The sequence below is a fragment of the Opisthocomus hoazin genome, chromosome 2, assembly GCF_030867145.1.
Source record: "Opisthocomus hoazin isolate bOpiHoa1 chromosome 2, bOpiHoa1.hap1, whole genome shotgun sequence".
In the NCBI taxonomy this organism is placed as follows: Eukaryota; Metazoa; Chordata; class Aves; order Opisthocomiformes; family Opisthocomidae; genus Opisthocomus; species Opisthocomus hoazin.
In genome coordinates this window covers 13,340,613-13,361,207 of record NC_134415.1, presented here as the reverse complement: position 1 = coordinate 13,361,207, position 20,595 = coordinate 13,340,613, and the positions used below count along the sequence as shown (strand labels likewise).

At 48.9% G+C, this 20,595-nt stretch overlaps 1 protein-coding gene across 1 annotated transcript; it reads right to left on the bottom strand.

The window, feature by feature from the left end:
- Positions 1-8,398: 8,398 nt before the first annotated feature.
- Positions 8,399-18,624, bottom strand: SCCPDH (saccharopine dehydrogenase (putative)). Its single transcript, XM_075412658.1, has 12 exons — positions 18,340-18,624; positions 18,051-18,163; positions 17,153-17,233; positions 16,546-16,675; positions 14,896-14,945; positions 13,838-13,968; positions 13,185-13,302; positions 11,900-12,019; positions 11,695-11,751; positions 10,059-10,170; positions 9,124-9,205; positions 8,399-8,671 (listed from the first exon to the last, which is right to left on the bottom strand). Exons 1-12 carry the CDS (start codon positions 18,548-18,550, stop codon positions 8,566-8,568), a joined length of 1,311 nt encoding a protein of 436 aa, XP_075268773.1. The 5' UTR covers positions 18,551-18,624; the 3' UTR covers positions 8,399-8,565.
- Positions 18,625-20,595: the final 1,971 nt, after the last annotated feature.

Below are 20,595 nucleotides of genomic sequence, written 5' to 3'. Positions count from 1 at the left end.
AGCTCACGGTTTGTTGGAATAAAGCTTGCAGGCTTGCGCGGCACCTGGCCTCCTTTGTGTCTCAGTCTTGTCCCCCTGGATCGTATCGGAACCTCCCCGACGTTGGATGGGGACAGCAGGCTGTAGGAGAATCTCACGATATGGCCCCTTCTGACTGGCGATCAGTCCTTAGAATGGTTCTGTCAGCTGCACGATTTACCGTCTGGGCATCAGAATTGTTACGGTTTGGCCGTGGCCGGCAACAACAGGGCCACGAGGCCGCTCTGCCGCCCCTCCCCGCGCTGGGGTGGGGAGGAGAAGGGAGAGGAACGGGCAAAAACTCTAGCGTGGGGATAAGGGCAGTTTAACAGAACAGCAAACAAAGGGAGCAGGACCGACAGCGATATGGATAATAACAACAAAGCACAACAGTAACAACACAAACAGCAGGAACGGACAGAGCCGCTCTCACTGCCCGCTGCCACGCACACTCCCGAGCCATGACCGACTTCCTGCCGCCCCGCTCCCCCCAGCCGGAACCCGGCATGGCGGCACATGGTGTCCAATACACTGTTCTGTTTGGCCAGGTTGGGTCAGCCCACCCGGCTGGGTCCCCTCCTGGCTTCTGGTGAAAATTAACCCTGTCCTGGCTGAACCCAGGACATTATCCACCCCTTATTCCATACCATCTACGTCATGCCCAGGTCCCCCGTTGTCCAGTTGATCACCACCCCTTCCCCTGTCTCCAGGTATCATTCCCTTAGTCTATGGATCATCACTCTAAAGTGTCCGTTGAGTTCATTTAATCCATGACTTTGGGCTCCACCTATCGTAACGGTCTTCCATGACAGGAGAGGTGATGTGTGGTGATGGGCGGTCGCTTGCTGCATCTGGAGCTCATGGCTGATGTATCCGGTGCGGCCTGTGCCCACAGTCTGCAGGTTGGAGATGTCAATCTTGATGAAGCTGGTGGGTGCCAGTTGTTGAAAACCAAGTCCAGTCCCATCATTGCTGTGCTCTGCTAGGTTTCATCAAAGTCCATCCTTCTTTAGTCTGGGCGATTCTTACTATGATACTGCTGGTATAACATATAACTACTATGGTAGCGATAATAGACAGTGACAGGGTTATTTAGCAATTAACTTTATACATTTTATTTATGGACTATTCTCACCCAAAATCAAATCCCCATGAGGTACACATCGGACTTCCCCATCCTTCCGCATTACCCACCAGGTACACCCAGGTCCTTGAGCAAAAGCAATCCCACGGACGGGCTTGCCTTTGCCCGAGGCAGGACTAACCCAGACTGTCTTCCCTAACATATTCCACATGTGCACTACGGGGACTTTATCCCCTTCTACTGGGCGCTGAGGTTTTGAGTGGGCAGGACCAGCCCGCTTTGTGGATCCTCTGGTGTTCACCAACCAGGTGGCCTTTGCTAAATGAGTATCCCGATTTTTGAAAGTCCCACCCCCCCATTGCTCTCAAGGTGGTTTTTAGCAGCCCATTGTAACGTTCGATTTTTCCAGAGGCTGGTGCATGGTAGGAGATGTGATACACCCACTCAATACCGTGTTCTTTGGCCCAGGTGTCTATGAGGCTGTTACAAAAGTGAGTCCCGTTGTCCGACTCAATTCTTTCGGGAGTGCCATGTCACCACAGGACTTGCTTTTCCAGGCCCACAAACGTATTCCGGGCGGTGGCATGGGGCACAGGGTAGGTTTCCAGCCATCTGGCAGTGGCGTCCACCATTGTGAGCACATAGCGCTTGCCTTGGCGGGTTTGTGGCAGTGTGATGTAGTCAATCTGCCAAGCCTCCCCATATTTATACTTTACCCATCGTCCTCCATACCACTGAGGCTTCACCCGCTTGGCTGGCTTGATTGCAGCGCGTGTTTCACATTCATGGATAACCTGTGCAATGGCGTCCATGGTCAAGTCCACCATGGAGGTCACGAGCCCATCTGTATGTCACGTCTCTTCCTTGATGACCTGAGGTGTCATGGGCCCACCAAGCTATAAACAGTTCACTCTTATGTTACCAGTCCAGATCCACCTAAGCCACTTCAATCCTGGCAGCCTGATCCACCTGGTGGTTGTTTTGATGTTCCTCAGTGGCCCGACTCTTACGGATGTGGGCGTCCACGTGACGGACTTTTACAGCCAACTGCTCTAGCCGGGCAGCAATATCTTGCCACAGTGGGGCAGCCCAGATGGGTTTGCCTCTGCGCTGCCAGCTGTTCTTCTTCCATTGCTGCAGCCACCCCCACAAGGCATTGGCCACCATCCAGGAGTCGGTGTAAAGATAGAGCACTGGCCGCTTCTCTCGACTGGCAATGTCTAAAGCGAGCTGGATGGGTTTCACCTCTCCAAACTGGCTTGACTCACCTTCCCCTTTCGCAGTTTCCGCGACTTGTCGTGTAGGGCTCCATACAGCAGCCTTCCACCTCCGCTGCTTCCCCACAATGCGACAGGACCCATCCGTGAACAGGGCATACTGCTTCCCATCTTCTGGCAGCTTGTTATACAGTGGGGCCTCTTCAGCACGTGTCATCTCCTCCTCTGGCGATGCTCCAAAATCTTTGCCTTCTGGTCAGTCCATGATTACCTTCAGAATTCCTGGGCGACTGGGGTTCCCCATTCGGGCGTGCTGGGTGATCAGCTCGACCCACTTACTCCACGTAGCATCGGTGGCATGATGCGTAGAGGGGACCCTCTCTTTGAACATCCAGCCCAGGACTGGCAATCGTGGTGCTAGGAGGAGCTGTGCTTCAGTGCCGACCACTTCTGAAGCAGCTCGAACACCTTCATATGCTGCCAGAATCTCTTTTTCAGTGGGAGTATAGCGGGCCTTGGATCCTTTGTATCCCCGGCTCCAAAACCCCAGGGGTCAATCTGGAGTCACTCTGGTGCTTTCTGCCAGAGACTCCAGGTTGGGCCATTCTCTTTTCATAGAGAGCTCAAGTTTTGGCCACATCTGCTTCTGGTTTTCCTGGGTTTACTCCTCAGTCTATTCTGAAATCCAGCCTTCGCACCACAGCCCCAGCAAGTCCCTGTACATCTCCAGGACAATCAGTTTCTCCTTGTGTACCAGCAAAGGTACATAAAGTACCTTTCATGGAAGAGAACACGAATGCAAAACGGACTGTTGGGGTAAGCTGGGCTGTAGTCAGTGATTTTTGTATGAATTTGTAGAATTCATGTAAAGGCTCTATAGGCTGTGGTTGGGTTTACCTCTTTTTTTTTTTCAAGTTTGCCAAACCTCTTCATATTGGGAATTGGATTTGCACGTCAGAATGGCAGACTTGAATTTGGTCAATGCAAGGTTATGTTAGACCTTCTGTAGCCTCACGTGCCTGCAGGAACACATTCATAAAACCCACCAGTGACCTTGGCAGTTTTTACTCGGGTGTTGTTAGGAGCTGTGGTTGTTCCAAATTGCTAGTTCAGCTTCCCTCTCTACCTTCTCAAATGGTGGTGTGGCAGGAAGGTAGGGACTGCGGATTGAGCCAGTTGTCTGGGTTTGTTCAGGTTTGTGAATGAAACCTCTCTGAAAGCAACAGAAGGCATGAGCTGTATTGACTTTCAGTCTCTCTTTTCGCAAGGCTGGGTTTACTTCAGTTATGATATCAACAGACTCCTGATGAAGAAAGCTGTCCTGTTATTGGATCTCTAGCCCTGAAGCTCTTGGTTTTGCTTCTTGCCTTGCACCACGGATAGCATTCCTACAGTTGTCAGATGAAGTTGGGTCATTGGAAAGCTGCCACCTCCTACTCCACCTTTTGTTCTGTCAGTTGGATTCTCTGATTGAGCTCATCACGCAGTTGCCAAAGTAACGTACCACGATCAGGGGCAGAACAGGGGCATGTGCTAGTATCTACCCGTATAAGCTTTCTGTACACGTACAACAAATGGTCAGAATCTGTTTTTATTCCACCTGTGTGGGGCCAGAGGAATTTACTTGTTCCGTGCTACAGGCATAGTGAACACTAAGATATTTCAGCAGTTCATACAAGCTGAAAAGACGAGCATAAAAAAAGAGAAATCCCAAGTTATGATTTGAGGTATGCAAAGCTCCTTCTTCTCGAGAACACAGCAGTGAACCCAATGAACAGCCTTCAGATGACAATATATGCAAGCACAAGACCCACTTCATCTGAATTCTGCAAGGTTGTGGAAACTGAAGCACCCAACAAAAGCGTGATTAATTCTCACACTCTGCTTGAAAAGCTAAAGTAGTGCTAGAATGAGACAGAATTTTGTAGCACCTCGCTTGACACTTGTAAAACTTACAGTATATATTTGTGGTTTTTTGTCTTGCTGTGACAAAAAGCATATGCATGTTATTGATCGCAAACTTTTTTGTTTTTCTTAAAAAATAAGGTAACAGAAGATGACAGAGCACTACCTGGAGCTTCATCTGGGCATCATCATGGAGTACCTAACATTTTTGTTTTGTTTTGTTTTGTGAAAAATGTGTTTTTTAAGATCGAAACTTTGTAAAGTATGGATTTGAAAAGGTTATTCACATGGACTGAGAATTAGAACTAGAGATTCTCCAGTTATCCCAGGTTTTTCCCTGTAGCAGAGAGTACATGGTGTTCAGGAGAAAAGATTAAGACCTTTAACAGGCTGTATTACTAGAACATGCCCAGTGCACATCTAAGGCACAGAATCACAGAATCACAGAATAGTAGGGGTTGGAAGGGACCTCTGTGGGTCATCTAGTCCAACCCCCCTGCCGAAGCAGGGTCACCTACAGCAGGCTGCACAGGACCTTGTCCAGGCGGGTCTTGAATATCTCCAGAGAAGGAGACTCCACAACCTCCCTGGGCAGCCTGTTCCAGTGCTCCGTCACCCTCAGAGGGAAGAAGTTCCTCCTCATGTTCAGACGGAACTTCCCGTGCCTCAGTTTGTGCCCATTGCCCCTTGTCCTGTCACTGGGCACCACTGAAAAGAGCTTGGCCCCATCCTCCTGACACCCACCCTTCAGATATTTGTAGGCATTTATAAGGTCCCCTCGCAGCCTTCTCTTCTTCAGGCTGAACAAGCCCAGTTCCCTCAACCTCTCCTCGTGGGGGAGATGCTCCAGTCCCCTCACCATCCTCGTAGCCCTCCGCTGGACTCTCTCCAGTAGCTCTTCATCTTTTTTGAACTGGGGAGCCCAGAACTGGACACAGTACTCCAGATGAGGCCTCACCAGGGCAGTGTAGAGGGGAAGGAGAACCTCCCTCGTCCTGCTGGCCACACTCTTCTTGATGCACCCCAGGATCCCATTGGCTTTCTTGGCAGCCAGGGCACACTGCTGGCTCATGGTTAACCTGTCGTCCACCAGGACACCCAGGTCCCTCTCCGCAGAGCTGCTCTCCAGCAGGTCCACCCCAAGCCTGTACTGGTGCACGAGGTTGTTCCTCCCCAGGTGCAGGACCCTGCACTTGCCCTTGTTGAACCTCATCAGTTTCCTCTCTGCCCAGCTTTCCAGCCTATCCAGGTCACGCTGAATGGCAGGACAGCCTTCTGGTGTATCTACCACACCTCCCAGTTTGGTGTCGTCAGCAAACTTGCTGAGGGTACATTCTAACTCTTCATCCAGGTCGTTGATGAAGAAGTTAAACAAGACTGGGCCCAGTACTGACCCCTGAGGGACACCACTTGTCACCAGCCTCCAACTAGACTCAGCGCCGCTGATGACAACCCTCTGAGTTCTGCCATTCAGCCAGTTCTCTATCCACTTCACCGACCACTCATCCAGCCCACACTTCCTCAGCTTCCCTAGGAGGATATCATGGGAGACTGTGTCGAAAGCCTTGCTGAAGTCAAGGTAGACAACATCCACGGCTCTCCCTTCGTCTACCCAGCCAGTCATGTCATCGTAGAAAGCTATCAGATTGGTCAGGCATGATTTCCCCTTGGTGAATCCATGCTGACTACTCCTGATAACCTTCTTTTCTTCCACTTGCTTCATGATGGCCTCCAGGATAAGCTGCTCCATCACCTTTCCCGGGATGGAGGTGAGGCTGACCAGCCTGTAGTTCCCTGGGTCCTCCTTCTTGCCCTTTTTGAAGATTGGAGTGACATTGGCCTTTCTCCAGTCCTCGGGCACCTCTCCTGTCCTCCAGGACCTCTCAAAGATGATGGAGAGTGTCAGCAATGACATCCGCCAGCTCCCTCAGCACTCGTTTCTGTGATGGCGACCAAGTCGTAGCCGTCCTGCTGTATAATGGCTTCCAGCTCCTCCTGTTTATTGCCCATGCTACGTGCATTGGTGTAGACACACTTGAGCTGGGCTGTCAATCTCACCCCTGGCCTTGGCATTCCAAGCCTAGGCTCATCCCTAGTGAGCTGGGCAATATCCCCTTCCCCCTTCGAACCTAGTTTAAAGCCCTCTCAATGAGCCCCGCCAGCTCGTGGCCAAGAATTCTTTTTCCCCTTTGTGATAGCTGAGTTCCACTTGTTGCCAGCAGGCCCGGTGCAGGCCCGGTGCAGCAGATAACTAAGCAGTTTCATCCCCATCAGAACTCCTCTCCGGGAAGAGGACTCTCAGGGTTGTCAGCGCAAGAAATTTATCTGCTGCCATTGCATCAGTTGCCAGGTGACTAATGCTAAAGAGCTCAGCCGTTGATTGCTGGTGGGGAAGAAAGCAAGCCCCAGGCAGAAGGCAATCCTTAGTTTCTCCTGAGTTGTTAGGCAATGCTTGTAAGCTCTCAGTCTAGGCCAATTAGAGAATAGGAAGAAAGAATTCCAAGTCATAAGATAGCATTGGTTTCTTATTTTGTTTGTACTTCTGTCTTCTGTGCAAAGCTTCCAGGTTTTCCTGGCAGGAATGCGTTTTTCACCGCAAGCAGTCGAGCTAGACAGTGAGTCTGCCCGATATGCTTGGAGAGAAATGTTCTGGGGTTCCTTTTGAATGAAAGCTGCTGCTAAAATAAAAAGCATTTTCCAAAGCACTCTGCTGTGTGGATTTAGTCTGCTTAGGCGCAGCTGGGGCAGCTGCCCGCACATCCTGGCCGCAGAGGGTGCCGCAGAGGGCCCGAAGCCGGCTGTCCTGGCCGTGTGTGCCCCCGGGCAGGCGGAGGGGTGCTGGGTGAGCATGGGGTGCTGCTGGCGCCTGGCCCAGCCGCCTGGGAGCCGCCATGCTGGGGGAGACGGCTGCTGGCGGCTCTGCGCTGGAGAAGGGGCCCTGCTCCTATCATACTATACATAACTACATCCATAAGGCAACCTCCAACACAGCTGTTACTACAGAGCAACAGTTAGCATGTGATTTGCCTGACAGTAAAGATGGTGAATGTGATGTAGCTGAGAGATACGGAGAGCATTTTATATCTCAGAGTAATTTTCAGAGCTTTTAGAAGCTCTAGTGATACAACAAAAAAAGCCTCTGCACAGGAACAGAATTTAATCCCAAGCACAGATACAGGCTGGGCAGAGAAGGGATTGAGAGCAGCGCTGAGGAGAAGGACTTGGGGGTGCTGGTTGGCGAGAAACACAACGTGACCTGGCAGTGTACACTCGCAGTCCAGCAGGCCAGCCGTACCCTGGGCTGCATCCCCAGCAGCGTGGTCAAGGGATTGGATTCTGCCCCTCTGCTCTGCTCTGGTGAGACCCCACCTGGAGTCCTGCGTCCAGCTCTGGAGCCACCAGCATGGGAAAGGCATGGACCTGTTGGAGTGGGGCCAGAGGAGGCCACAAAATTGATCCGAGGGCTGGAACACCTCTGCTGTGAGGACAGGCTGAGTTGGGGCTGTTCAGCCTGGAGAAGGCTGCAGGGAGACCTTGGAGCAGCCTCCCAGTATCTGAAGGGGCCTACAAGAACGCTGCAGAGGGACAGCTTACAAGGGCCTGGAGTGATAGGACAAGGGGCGATGGCTTTAAAGTAGAAGGTAGAATTACATTAGATGTAAAGAAGAAATTCTTCACCAGGAGGGTGGTGAGGCACTGGCACAGGTTGCCCAGAGACGCTGGGGCTGCCCCCTCCCTGGCAGTGTTCAAGGCCAGGCTGGATGGGGCTTTGAACAACCTGGTCTAGTGGAAGGTGTCCCTGCCCATGGCAGGGGGGTGGAACTGGTAGTTCTTTAAGGTCCCTTCCCACCCAACACATTGTATGATTCTATGATTTCACTATGGGCACCAAAGCTTTGAAAGCAAAACCAGCACAAACAGCAGCTACCCCAAAGAGGCACGAGGAGTAACTAGGGGTTTCATCTGCTAGGGCACTTGCTATCCAGGGCCTGTCTGCTTTTGGTTGTTGGGGAATGGGGCTGAGCGAGAAGGCTGTGGGTAACTGTGGAGCAGGTGCTACAGTGGTTCCATCAAGTAGCAACTTAAAACTTAGATGGGAGAGATGACAAATTTCTAGAACTAGTACTCAGTAATTTACTGACTGGTTATGACTGTGAATTAAAACTCAATACCCTTTATGAGTTTGCTCACTGTAGCAGTTGTATAATTTTTAGCTCAATTTTTCTTCTGTTTCTGCTGTAAACAGTAGCACAGTGAAACTATTGTATGCTTAGGCCTTTACAGCCAAATGAGTTTTACTGGAGTTAGACCTAGGGAAGGTGTTAGCTTAGACAGTTATGCTCAGACTTCAGGCTTGCTAATAACAGAGAACTCAACACCACGTTTGTTGAGGCGATCAATCAGTTTTGTTTTGGAGAAGGCAGCTCCCGGAGAATACACACCACCCCTGTTAATGAAAATCAAAAGAGAAAAACATCAGTCGTACAGTGACGGAGTGACACCTTTTTTTGAAGTCAAAGATGTGTTTCTCCATCTAAGCAAGAAAAAGCCACTTTGTCTCACAGCACTGAGCAATTTGGCAAGCTGGTTACATTCATAGGTTCATTTCTGCATCCAGCAAGCTCAACAGAATCCATTCGATTAACTGAAAACACACTGATGCAACAGATGCTCTAAAAGCATTACTAAAAACCTATGACTACATCCTTTCAAACTGAAAGGCAGGTGAAGAGTAAGTGGCTTTAAATCGGCCTGTGGTGAAGTATCTCTCTTGTACAGCCAGTTGGGTGAGGTAATGTAGAAACCTACAGGGTTATGACATCTCTATTTTCAGAGAGAAACACAAGCACACAGTAGCTTTAAGGGAGATCAAGCTGTTCTGCGTGGGAAAGCACTTACTGTTTAGGCAGACAAGCTTCATCTTCCAGAAGAGACAGAGCTGCCTGAACCATTGCAATTGGTGTAGCAACATAGCCAGGCTCTGACAAAAAAAAAAAAAAAAGGCACAAATGATGTACAGCATGTTGACATGTAGAATGTAATCTTGCTCTTACCTACAGCATGCTGAAGCATCATCTCTTTGGCCTTGATACAGCCTTCCCCATTTAAGAACAGCCATCTCAAGAACAGCTTATGTCATCCCAAGTCGCTGGTGAAGTCCTTAAGATCTCGCCTGGACAAATACTGCTTCAAATACAGGCCGACCAGTACACACAACCACCATGAGCGATCACCTCAAGCTGACAGAGGGCTCTCCGTTGCAGCAGGAGTTTTCCCCATCCTGTGCTTAAATTCAGGCTTTCGCTGTAAGACTGTTGCACTCAGCCACATCTCTAGTTATTGAAAGAAGCTATCCCTCATTAACTCCTCTCTGAATGTAGATTCTTGCTGTTTCCAAACTTCACTTCAGCTGTCACCTCCCCTCAAAGGAATGATCTGAACACAAGTTATGTTATAACTAGAAATAATACCATGCCAGACCTGTTTAACTTCACTCTCTGGTGACTGGAAATAAACAAGTAGTAAGTCCAGGCTGTGACAACTGAAAACTATCCCTAAAGCACCCTTTCTTTAACTGCTCTACTCTGCAAAAATGAAATCGGGAACGGGGAAAGTCAGACAGAAAGAGAATGACAAGAACGCAAATGAACTGGCCATTTCAAAAAACAGGTCACCATGAATGCTAGTATCCACGGTAATACTCTGTAAAGGCTGTTGACTTCATCCATGTGGCAAGTGCTCCTCAAGCGTGAAAGGAATCGCAGTGGAACCATCAACCTATCTTAGGGTAGGGAATCCGAGGCAAAAGCAGTTAGCTGCTACTATGTACATACCTGGTCCTTTCACTTCGGTGCAGATCTTTACATTTGGTTTGCCACTCTGGGGATCTTGCCCCTCACTGTATCCCTCACCAAAAAAAGTCATTGTAAAAGAAGTTCCATCCATCTGTAGTGGACGAGACAAGCGTGGTCATCGAAACAGTAATTCACTTATACCAGGCAAGCACAAGTAGTAAATACAGGTATCTATTATGCCAAATGCTATGATCCACCTAAACATCAGTGTAGTTACTCTGAGTTATTACTTAAAAGGTTCAATCTCATCTAAATTTTTAATCACTTCCACTTTGTTGGAACTGCTACTATTGGAAAGGTTTGAGGCCTGTAACGAGTGGTGTCCCCCAGGGCTCAGTACTTGGCCCAGTCTTCTTCAACTTCTTCATCAATGACCTGGATGAAGGGACAGAGTGTACCCTCAGCAAGTTTGCTGATGACACAAAACTGGGAGGAGTGGTAGATACACCAGAAGGCTGTGCTGCCATTCAGCGAGACCTGGACAGCCTGGAGAGCTGGGCGCAGAAGAAACTGATCAAATTCAACAAGGGCACGTGCAGGGTCCTGCACCTGAGGAGGAACAACCTCATGCACCAGTACAGGCTTGGGGTGGACCTGCTGCAGAGGGGTACCTGGGTGTCCTGGTAGACGACAGGTTAACCATAAGCCAGCAGTGTGCCCTGGTTGCCAAGAAGGCCAATGGTCTCCTGGGATGCATTAAGAGGAGTGTGGCCAGCAGGTCGAGGGAGGTTCTCCTCCCCCTCTACACTGCCCTAGTGAGGCCCCATCTGGAGTACTCTGTCCAGTTCTGGGCTCCCCACTTCAAGAAAGATGAGGAACTACTGGAGAGAGTCCAGCAGAGGGCTACAAGGATGGTGAGGTGACTGGAGCATCTCTCCTACGAGGAAAGGCTGGGGGAGCTGGGCTTGTTTAGCCTGAAGAAGAGAAGGCTGCGAGGGGACCTAATAAATGCTTATAAATATCTTAAGGGTAGGTATCAGGAGGACAGAGCCAGACTCTTTTCAGTGGTGCCCAGCGACAGGACAAGGGACAATGGGCACAAACTGAAGCGGAGGAAGTTCTGTCTGAACATGAGGAAGAACTTCTTCCCTCTGAGGGTGATGGAGCACTGGAACAGGCTGCCCAGGGAGGTTGTGGAGTCTCCTTCTCTGGAGATATTCCAGCCCCGCCTGGACGCGGTCCTGTGCAGCCTGCTGTGGGTGACCCTGCTTCGGCAGGGGGGTTGGACTAGATGATCCACAGAGGTCCCTTCCAACCCCTAAGATTCTGTGATTTTGGGTAAAGTCCATTTATTCTCTCCATGCTTTCAACCCTGAGTTTTTGCTACTCAGTCTCCCTCTGTCATCACCTTTTACAGATCTGAGTGCTGGGAGCCATCCATGTAAATACACCAGACCCAGCAACACAATCCATTTTTTTTCATACGAGTTCCACATACTTTGATGTCTAACAACAGCAGGCATGATTATTTAAATATGCAAAGCTCTCTGAACAGGCACACACAATGTGCATTCAGAAATTACTTCTTCAAGACTAAACAGTTGACTCTAGATTACTATTCCACCATTACCGTAACAAATTTATTCAATAATTGTGATGGAAAACAGTCAGTTACCTGTTTCTGGGTTGGTCCTTTCTTTGTGAAGCGTCCAGCAGAGAAAAATTCCGGGTACTATGTAGTAAGAGGGGAAAGGAGAAAAAAAAACAAACAAGGACAGGGAAAAAAAAAAAAAAAAAAAAAAAGAGAGACCAACAGTAAACTACAGGGGTAAAAAAAAAAATCTCAAAACACTTAATTCTTCTGTGTTTTGAACACTTACTTTTGTCAGAAGTTTTCTACCAAAGCTAAACTTCACAAGAAGAACAAATAAAATGCCAGCAAACATCAGCTTGATAACAGAGCCAAGGCCACCTATATTCACATACGCACCGTACTGCACCTGAGGCAAAAACACAATTTCAGTGATAGAACTCACATTACAATTTTCACATCAATTCATTTGTAAAAATAGACTACCCCCAAATTAGGACACAATTGTTTGATACAATAGATAGCTGTTTAAATAGGGCCTTAAACAATTGTCTTGGTGAGAAACAGCTCTTTGAATAACACTTCACTTTATAATAACATTAGACCATATAACTACAGAAGGCTGAGGGAGTGAGCACAGTAAACAAGAGTGGAAAACTTTAAAGATAGATGTGGTTTGGGATCTGATTTCAGGCTTCTTTCCCAAGATGCTCCTTTCCTCCTCTTTGTGCTTTAGTTTAAGAGAAACTGAGGCCATACGTTAGAAATCTGGAATAGCCATGGCAAGCCTTTCTCATTAGTGGCTTCCAAGTCTATGTTTAGAGCACTGTCTCACCTTCATCTCTTAACTGATGATTATGATTCTGCATGGCTGTTACACAGATTGTAGGTGCTGGTCTCCTCTCAGGAAACCATGGGGAAAAGAAACCTAAACACCTTTTCCACCACCACCACTTCACACTGCCTTTACTCTGCACACCAAAGACCCAAGTGTCAAAGAAATTTCAAGATACAAATGAGCAGCACATGAATTCTTTTTCAGAACGTGTACTACACTATACTGACCTGACTATAGTTACACAGACTATAGTTACGATGCTTGTAGAAGCTCTGCTGATACAACAAATAAAGACTCTGCACAGGAGCAGAATCTGATGTATTTATTATTCCTGAAAATCACAAAGCCTACCTTTCAAGTATTTCTGTCACTCAAGACTTCTACTCCCTACACATGCACACGCAGAAATCAAACAGCATGGGAACCCTACAAGAGACTCATGTACCTATTATGCTAGCAGCAATAAGCAAGCTCATCAGGCAGAGTACCAAGTAGTATGAAACAGCCCCGTGCACCCAGAAGAACGTGGACCACACCAGGTCAAGCAGCTTCCAAAGGTCATCAACAGAACAAGCCTGCTTCTTTGCAGAAGCAAATGCACACTGCGGCTCATTACTATTTCCCTAACTACAGAAAACCTACTTCACAGATCTGCACTAAGAACAGTTATTACATAAAAGGAAAGATTCATTGAAAATGGCAATAAAGACATACTATACTAACAACACTAACTTACAGGGGTTTCCTGCAACTTTGAGTGCAAATAACGCTGAGACCGTTTCACAACAGAAACATCAGATCCCATGAATGGAATAGAGTACTCCTTGAATTCCTGATTGTAAAACACAAGCCCTCTGCAAATGGAAAAAAACAAAAGTCAGAAAAAAATGTTCAAATGTTGAGACAAACTGAAAGGAACGGATCAAACTGGCCTTACCAATACTGGCTTTTTCTGAAGCTTGTTTATGACATGATCTCTTCTCATGGAAAGCAAACCATTCCAAATTTATCCCTGGCTCAACTCAAAATTCCATGCGCTATAGCAAGGATGAATTTGGTAACCAAAATCATATTGTCCTCACATTCCTTTTCTCCATTCTACCCATCACTTCTGAACTCAATCTCAAACGTTTGCCTCGTCACTAAAAGTCTCTTAGAATAAGTTAACTTTGAGACCTAGTAAATGCTGGGACATGTTGGCTTTTTCAATAAAATACGAACAAATTAGTAAAATTGAACTTCTCCTCAATTCTACTAGATGAGCACCTATGTCTTCATATTAACGTCCTAAATGCTTCTTTTCCATATTTAATAATATGTTAACAATCTATATAATAAATACTGGAACTGTTAGACGACCGCATGTTTCACATCTTCTGCTTCTTATACCTTCTTTTAAGTTTTGCACCAACTACTGGAACAGGAGCATATCCTATCTTTTTTCGAAGCTTCCTCAGGTTGTCTTGATCTGCGAGGCCATAAACAGCTGACTTCCAGGTCCCATCATGTATACAAGAACCCTGTTGACATACCATCACACAGTAATTAATCCAGTATCTAAAGGTTTCATGTATTATTTTAACAAGGACCTTAGAATTATTACATACATTACACATTAGTACATATATGTATTACAGTTACATCCATTCAAGCATCTTGAAACGTGGTGGGTTGACCTTGACTGAATGCCAGGTGCCCACCAAGTTGTTCTATCACTCCCCTCCTCAGTAGAACAAGGAGGGGAGAAAATAAGATGGAAAAACCCACTCGTGGGTCAAGAGAAAAGTGGCTGAATAAAGTAAAAGCAAAGGCCGCATGCGGAAGCGAAGGAAACCAGAAGATTTATTCTCTGCTTCCCATCAGCAGGCAATGTCGAGCCGCTTCCCAGGAAGCAGGGCTGCAGTATGCATAGCGGTTGCTCCAGAAGACAAACGTTACAATAACAAATGCCCCCCACCCCTCCTCCTTTGTCTTCGCTTTTATTGCTAAGCAGACATCGTATGGCATGGGTCAGTTTGGGTCAGCTGTCCTGGCTATGTCCCCTCCCAGGATATTGCCCACCCCCAGTCTACTGGTGAGGGGGGGAGTGTTGGAGGAGACAGCCTGGATACGGCGTGAGGACTGCTCAGCGGGAGCCGAAACACCGCTGTGGTAGCAACACCTTTCTAGCTACCAATACAAAGCACAGCACTATGAGGGCTGCTATGGGGAAAATAAACTCCATCTCAGCCTGACTCGACACAATCTCCACCCCTTACTCCATACAATTTGTGTGATGATCAGGTCCCACATAATTTAATACATTTATCTAGCTATCTTCTAACCACCCCATTGTATTTAATTCTCATCACCAAAATCCCTTCTTAACAACACTTACAACTTACACTACATACATACTACATCTTTATACCCAACATACAGATTTAAGAAGTTATAAACCAACTAACCTCAGGCCCAGATTTCACCGTCAGGAAACTTTCAACAGCAGTTAAGGTACCTTTAAGGGAAGAGAAAACACTGCTTGGCACATAGAATAGAACCGAGCATTTCAGTTGGAATGGACCTACAATGATCATCCAGTCCAAGTGCCAATACACCATCATTAGTCCAGAGTCCACTCTAGCAGATCCATGTAGCAGACCACGGACACTATTAGTTGAAAAGGCAGAGTGCCATCTTTATCTCAAAGTAAAACAAACCAAGATTAAGTTCCACAGCTATTTTAGTTAGCAAGTATCAAATTTTCCTATGTAAAACACTTCAGTAAGGGTCACTAATATTATCTTTACTCATTAAATTTTTCAGTTGTCTTGTCTAGTTAATGCGATAATGTAAATATTCAACAAAAAAAAAAAAGAAAATAATATTAAGAGCCACATTTAATTTTCCTCCAAGTTTCAAAATAAAGGATGACGTAGGCTGTGAAAACCATGAGGGACTTAAGGACTTGGCAGACCTCACCTACAGGAGAAAAAAACAAACAAACAAAAAACATCAGGCCAAAAAACCCGAAACACACAAGATATCATAAAACATTCAATTCTAGCATAGCTTGTGTTTTGCAAAGAATGCTTGTTTGTGATGAACAGCAACACAAAGGAACTCTTTTAATTCTGCTTTGTTTTGCTCTGCTCAGTTCCTTCTGAGATTGTAAGACTGGACTTGTATAGGCAATTTTCAAATATAGCAGGCGACTCACCAGACAGGTGAGAACACCATAAAGTCAAAATAGGAAAAGTTAAAAGACATCTTTACTCGAAAGAAGTATCAGACATCAAATTAAAACCCCATGAACAACCAGACACTCATCTCCACGCCTCTCCTCTCCCTCCATCCAGATGCAGACTGAGTTTTCTTAAACTGAAAGTTCAGGATACGCTCCAATGTAAAGCAACTCCACTTGACAGCACTTTTAATAGCAAACAACAGCAAAACATCTGGATACTCTTATCAGCCCTCCCAACTGAACGTCAGACTGGATGAACAAAGTACCCTCATTTAAGATTAGGATCAAGTACTATCTGCGTTAAATCATCTCACATCTTCTCTCACATGTATCTACCCTCTTTCAGTTAACGCCTAGCTGCTCTCGAAGAAAAAGGCATTGTATGACACTGTCTATCTACTTCCACTCATACAGCAGCTTCTCAGCACTTGCGGTAGAGAAAGAAATCTTACAAAACCTGATTACCCACTCAGTTGCCATCCCTTATTCGCAGTACTCCTATCCCCACTGTCTCTTCCCTACAAAAGACTCACTGCACAAGAGGCAGTGTGCTGAGGCTTGCCTACAGGCATCCACACACTGGCTGAACAGCCCGCTGCTGACAGCTGAAGGTTCTGTTCTCTCAGTGAGCAACATTACCTTGAATCCCCCCTCTACCTAATAATCCATCTTCTCCCATCTCATGGGAATATGATTTACTTCTAAATTTTTATCTACCAGATTTGGCTGAAACAGGTCAGCTGGTAAAAGCAGGCAAAGAAGAGAGACTGAAAGAGTTTCCGCATAAGCACTGCTCCTTCAGGAAACCAGATGCAAGCATTATCTGCAGTTCTTTTTCGGAGTTAAGGGCACACTTAGTTAACTAAGTTACCTTTCAACTTGTCTCTGGTGTACAGTACTCCCATATCGGCTGGTATAGAGTCAAAGCCACAGCTTCCAATGACATATACACCCTTTTCTGCAGCTTTTTCATTGTATTTCAGGTACATTCCTTCCAGAAACTGAAACAGTCAGAAAAAAATATTTTAAGCAGAACTCCATAGTTTGCCATACCCAATATTAGCCATCAGCATTTTATGGTCATATCATAGCACCCTACATTCTTCAAACCACTTACAAGCATTTCTAAGACAAAAACATGTTACTCCTGTTTAATGATACGAAAATGTCACAGCAGTGCAAAGAAACATGGTCTATGCAAAATTCCTACGTAGAATCACAAACGAGACTTGAAGAGGAATTCAAAAAATTTGGGATTTCCAGAGAGAACCCAAGAGGCTCTTGTCTAAAAGTAAGAAAAATATAAAACTAATACACAGTAATGTACTCTAAAATAATCAACGCATCTTAAAATTGCAGATCAGGAGGTAGAATTTACCTTCATGTTCAGAAACATTAGCAGAAACATGAAACTTACTAAAGAAATACTCCTTTAACAGATCCTTGAGGTAAGTTAGCATTTTCCCACTGCCACATACCTGGGGTTCTCCGCTGATGTCAATGCAGCTAGCACCATTTTCAACACAAGCTTCTACCACCGGCTCTCCAAAGAATCTGTACTATAGAAGAACGGGACGCCACGCGTAACGAAATACAACCCACACGCCGCAACCCACCCAACCCGCTTTATCCAACAGATCTGCGGACAACGAAAGCAAACACTTGGCTACTGGTATTGCTAAGCGCCGCAAAAACACACTAGTACCTGTGTTTCTTTGGGGGGCAGGGAGAAGGAACAGCAATAACAAACTTTGCCCCTGAAAACGGAGTTTGCTGCACAGACTATTCCACCCTATTCCTCTCTGAAGGTAAGACCCCCAAGGCCGATTTAATCTCTCTATTCTGTACCCATGCTTTCTGCGCTCATACTGGGGCCAAGCTCTTTTCAGTAGTGCCCAGCGACAGGACAAGGGGCAACGGGCACAAACTGAGGCACAGGAAGTTCCGTCTGAACATGAGGAAGAACTTCTTCCCTCTGAGGGTGACGGAGCACTGGAACAGGCTGCCCAGGGAGGTTGTGGAGTCTCCTTCTCTGGAGATACTCAAGACCCACCTAGACGCGGTCCTGTGCAGCCTGCTGTAGGTGACCCTGCTTCGGCAGGGGGGTTGGACTAGATGACCCACAGAGGTCCCTTCCAACCCCGAACATCCTGTGATTCTGTGATATTATCAGCGCGTTCTCTCCCTAAATACTCATAATTTCAATGATGTCGTCGCGACCCAACCGGCAGCTCTCCCGCCGCAACCCCCTCCACAGGCGCTGGAAACACTGCCGCACCCCCGGGCCTTCGGTCCCGCCTCACCAAGCCGCGCTGCACCCGACGGCTCCCGCAGCCCCGGGCCCAGCGGCAGCTCTCCCCGCACCGCCGCACTCACCGGGCCCACGCAGTTGAGCACCAGCCGGGTCTGCCTCGCCACGGCGGCCAGCGAGGCCGCGTCGCCCACGTCGCACAGCAGCACGCCGACCTCCGGCCCCAGCGCCGCCTTCCCTGCGCGCCGGAGACCGCCGTCACCCGCACCGCCCGGGCCCAGCTGCCACCGGCCCGGCGCAGCGCCGGCACCGCGGGCCCTTCCCCTCACACACACCGCGCCGACTGCCCCCCCCTCCCCCCCCCCGCGGGCCCGGGACACCGAGGCCGCGCCGACCCCCGGCCGCGGCCCGTACCCAGCCTCTCGGCCGCCCGCTCCAGCGCCGCCTGCAGCTTCTCCCGGCTCCGCCCGGCCACGGCCCAGCGCAGGGCGCCGCGCAGCTCCCCGCCGGCCGCCGCCCGCGCCACCTCCTCCACCACGAACTGGCCGGTGAAGCCCGAGGCCCCGAACACCACCAGCTCGTAGGGCCGCCGGGGCTCCCCCCCAGCCCCGCCGCCGTCCGCCATGGCGAGAGCCACGGGCCGCGCTCCCTCTCCGCGCCCGGCAGCGGCCAGCACCACGGCCTGTGCGGCGGTGGGGGGAGCGCGGGGCGGGGCGGGGCGGGGCGGGCTCCCCGAGCGCGGCGGCGCAGCCCGCGGCCCCGCCGGGGAGGAGCGGCCTTCGCCCCCGCCGCGGCGGCTGGGCCCCGCGGAGAGGCGCTGGCGTGCCGGGCGCAAGGGAGAGCGCGCCGGGGTGCGGCCGAGGGGCTTCGGGGCCCGGCGGTTTCAGCAGCGACGTTGGTGGGGAGAGGCCGCCGTGGCCGGTCCCGCAGCGGTCGTTCGCTCTCCTGGTGAGCGCGGGTCGCTGCTGTGAGTTAGTGCCGTAAGCAGTTTGGCACAGGTAGTGGGGATGGACTGAGGACCGTTACCAAAAAAGAAACCCTTAGTTGCCTGGAAATAAAATGAAAGACTCTGTGTCATAGAATCACAGAACGGTTTGGGTTGGAAGGGACCTTGAAGATCATCTGGTTCCAACCCTCCTGCTATGGGCAGGGACACCTTCCACCAGACCAGGTTGCTCAGAGCCCCGTCCAGCCTGGCCTTGAACACTGCCAGGGAGGGGGCAGCCCCAGCTTCTCTGGGCAACCTGTGCCAGTGTTTCACCAACCTCATGGTGAAGAATTTCTTCCTAATATCTCATCTAAATCTGCCCTCTTTTAGTTTACAGCCATTCCCACTTGTCCTATCACTGCACAACCTTGTGAAAAGCCCCTCTCCATCCTTCCTGTAGGCCCCTTCAGGTACTGGCAGGCTGCTCTAAGGTGTCCCTGCAGCCTTCTCTTCTCCAGGCTGAACAGCCCCAAATCCCTCAGACAGTCGTCATAGGAGAGGTGTTCCAGCCCTCGGATCATCTTCGTGGCCTCCTCTGGACCTGCTCCAACACATCCATGTGCTTCCTGTGTTGGGGGCTCCGGAGCTGGACGCAGGACTCCAGGTGGGGTCTCACGAGAGCAGAGTGAAGAGGCAGAATCCCCTCCCTCGACCTGCTGGCCACGCTGCTCTTGATGCAGCCCAGGATACGGGTGGCTTTCTGGGCTGCAAGTGCACATTGCCGGCTCATGTTGAGCTTCTCATCCACCAGTATCCCCAAGTTTCCCCCACAGCTGCAGCAAATATTTGTGTTTCACTCAGCAAGAAAAGCAGAAAATTTGAAGCTCCCGTTGCAGTGGAGAGAAGCAGTGACCCTGCAGAGTCACGATGGTAGGGAGCACTGGTGACCACACAGCGTGGTGAGGTGTGGTCGTGTCTTCTGTGCTTTCTGTGGCCAGGCGGCTTGCCTGGATCCCAGGGGCTCCCAGCGAGTCCCAGGGGCAGAACCTGGTGAATCCTGCTCGGCGGCCCTTCCTCCCAGGGAGCACCTGTCGTATCTGCACCCTTCCTGACAGATGCCCATCTAACCTGTTTTAAAACCTCTAGTGACAGACGCTTTCACACTGTTCCCCGGGCAATCTCCTCCTGTGCTGTGTTACATGTATGGCTGGAGACAAGAAGCCAGATCTCCACATCCTGTAGTTTTGTTCTTCTCCTGCCTGTTTCTGGAGGACGTTGGTAAAACATTTAATCCTGGAGGATTGTACAAAAAAGGAGCTGCAAAGCTGGAAACTTCCACGTGTCTCCCCAGTCTTCCCTGGATTAAAAAGCACTAGTTCTTTTGGTCTTTCCTCACGGGCTGCTTCACACATACAATTCTCCTGTTCTCCACTGAACTCTCTCCAGCTGCTTTACGTTTTTCTTGAAATCCGGTGTCCGCTACTAGGCCCCACACTCACATTGTCAGTGCTGAATCGGGCGAGAAGGGTATGTGATGCGCCAGGATTTACCCCTCTTTCTACATGCCCCAAACGTTTGCCTTTTTTTTTTTTTTGCAAGTGTCATGTTGTTGATGCACCTGCAGCTCGTGACCTGTCCCACCTCAGAGGCTTTCTCAGATCGCTGCTGCCTAGCCAGTCTTTTCCCACCGCAGGTTTGTACTGAAGATTAATCTCCTTTCTGAATACATTCCAAACATCGCA

What these genes read in the sequence shown, in the direction of transcription:
- SCCPDH (XM_075412658.1), bottom strand. Translation starts at nt 18,550, where the DNA reads ATGGCGGACGGCGGCGGGGCTGGGGGGGAGCCCCGGCGGCCCTACGAG. An exon ending in AAGGACCAACCCAGAAACAG is followed by an intron (nt 10,171 to 11,694) that starts GTAACTGACTGT and finishes CGTCCACTACAG; the next exon opens with ATGGATGGAACTTCTTTTAC. An exon ending in GAAGCTTGTCTGCCTAAACA is followed by an intron (nt 8,672 to 9,123) that starts GTAAGTGCTTTC and finishes TTTCATTAACAG; the next exon opens with GGGTGGTGTGTATTCTCCGG.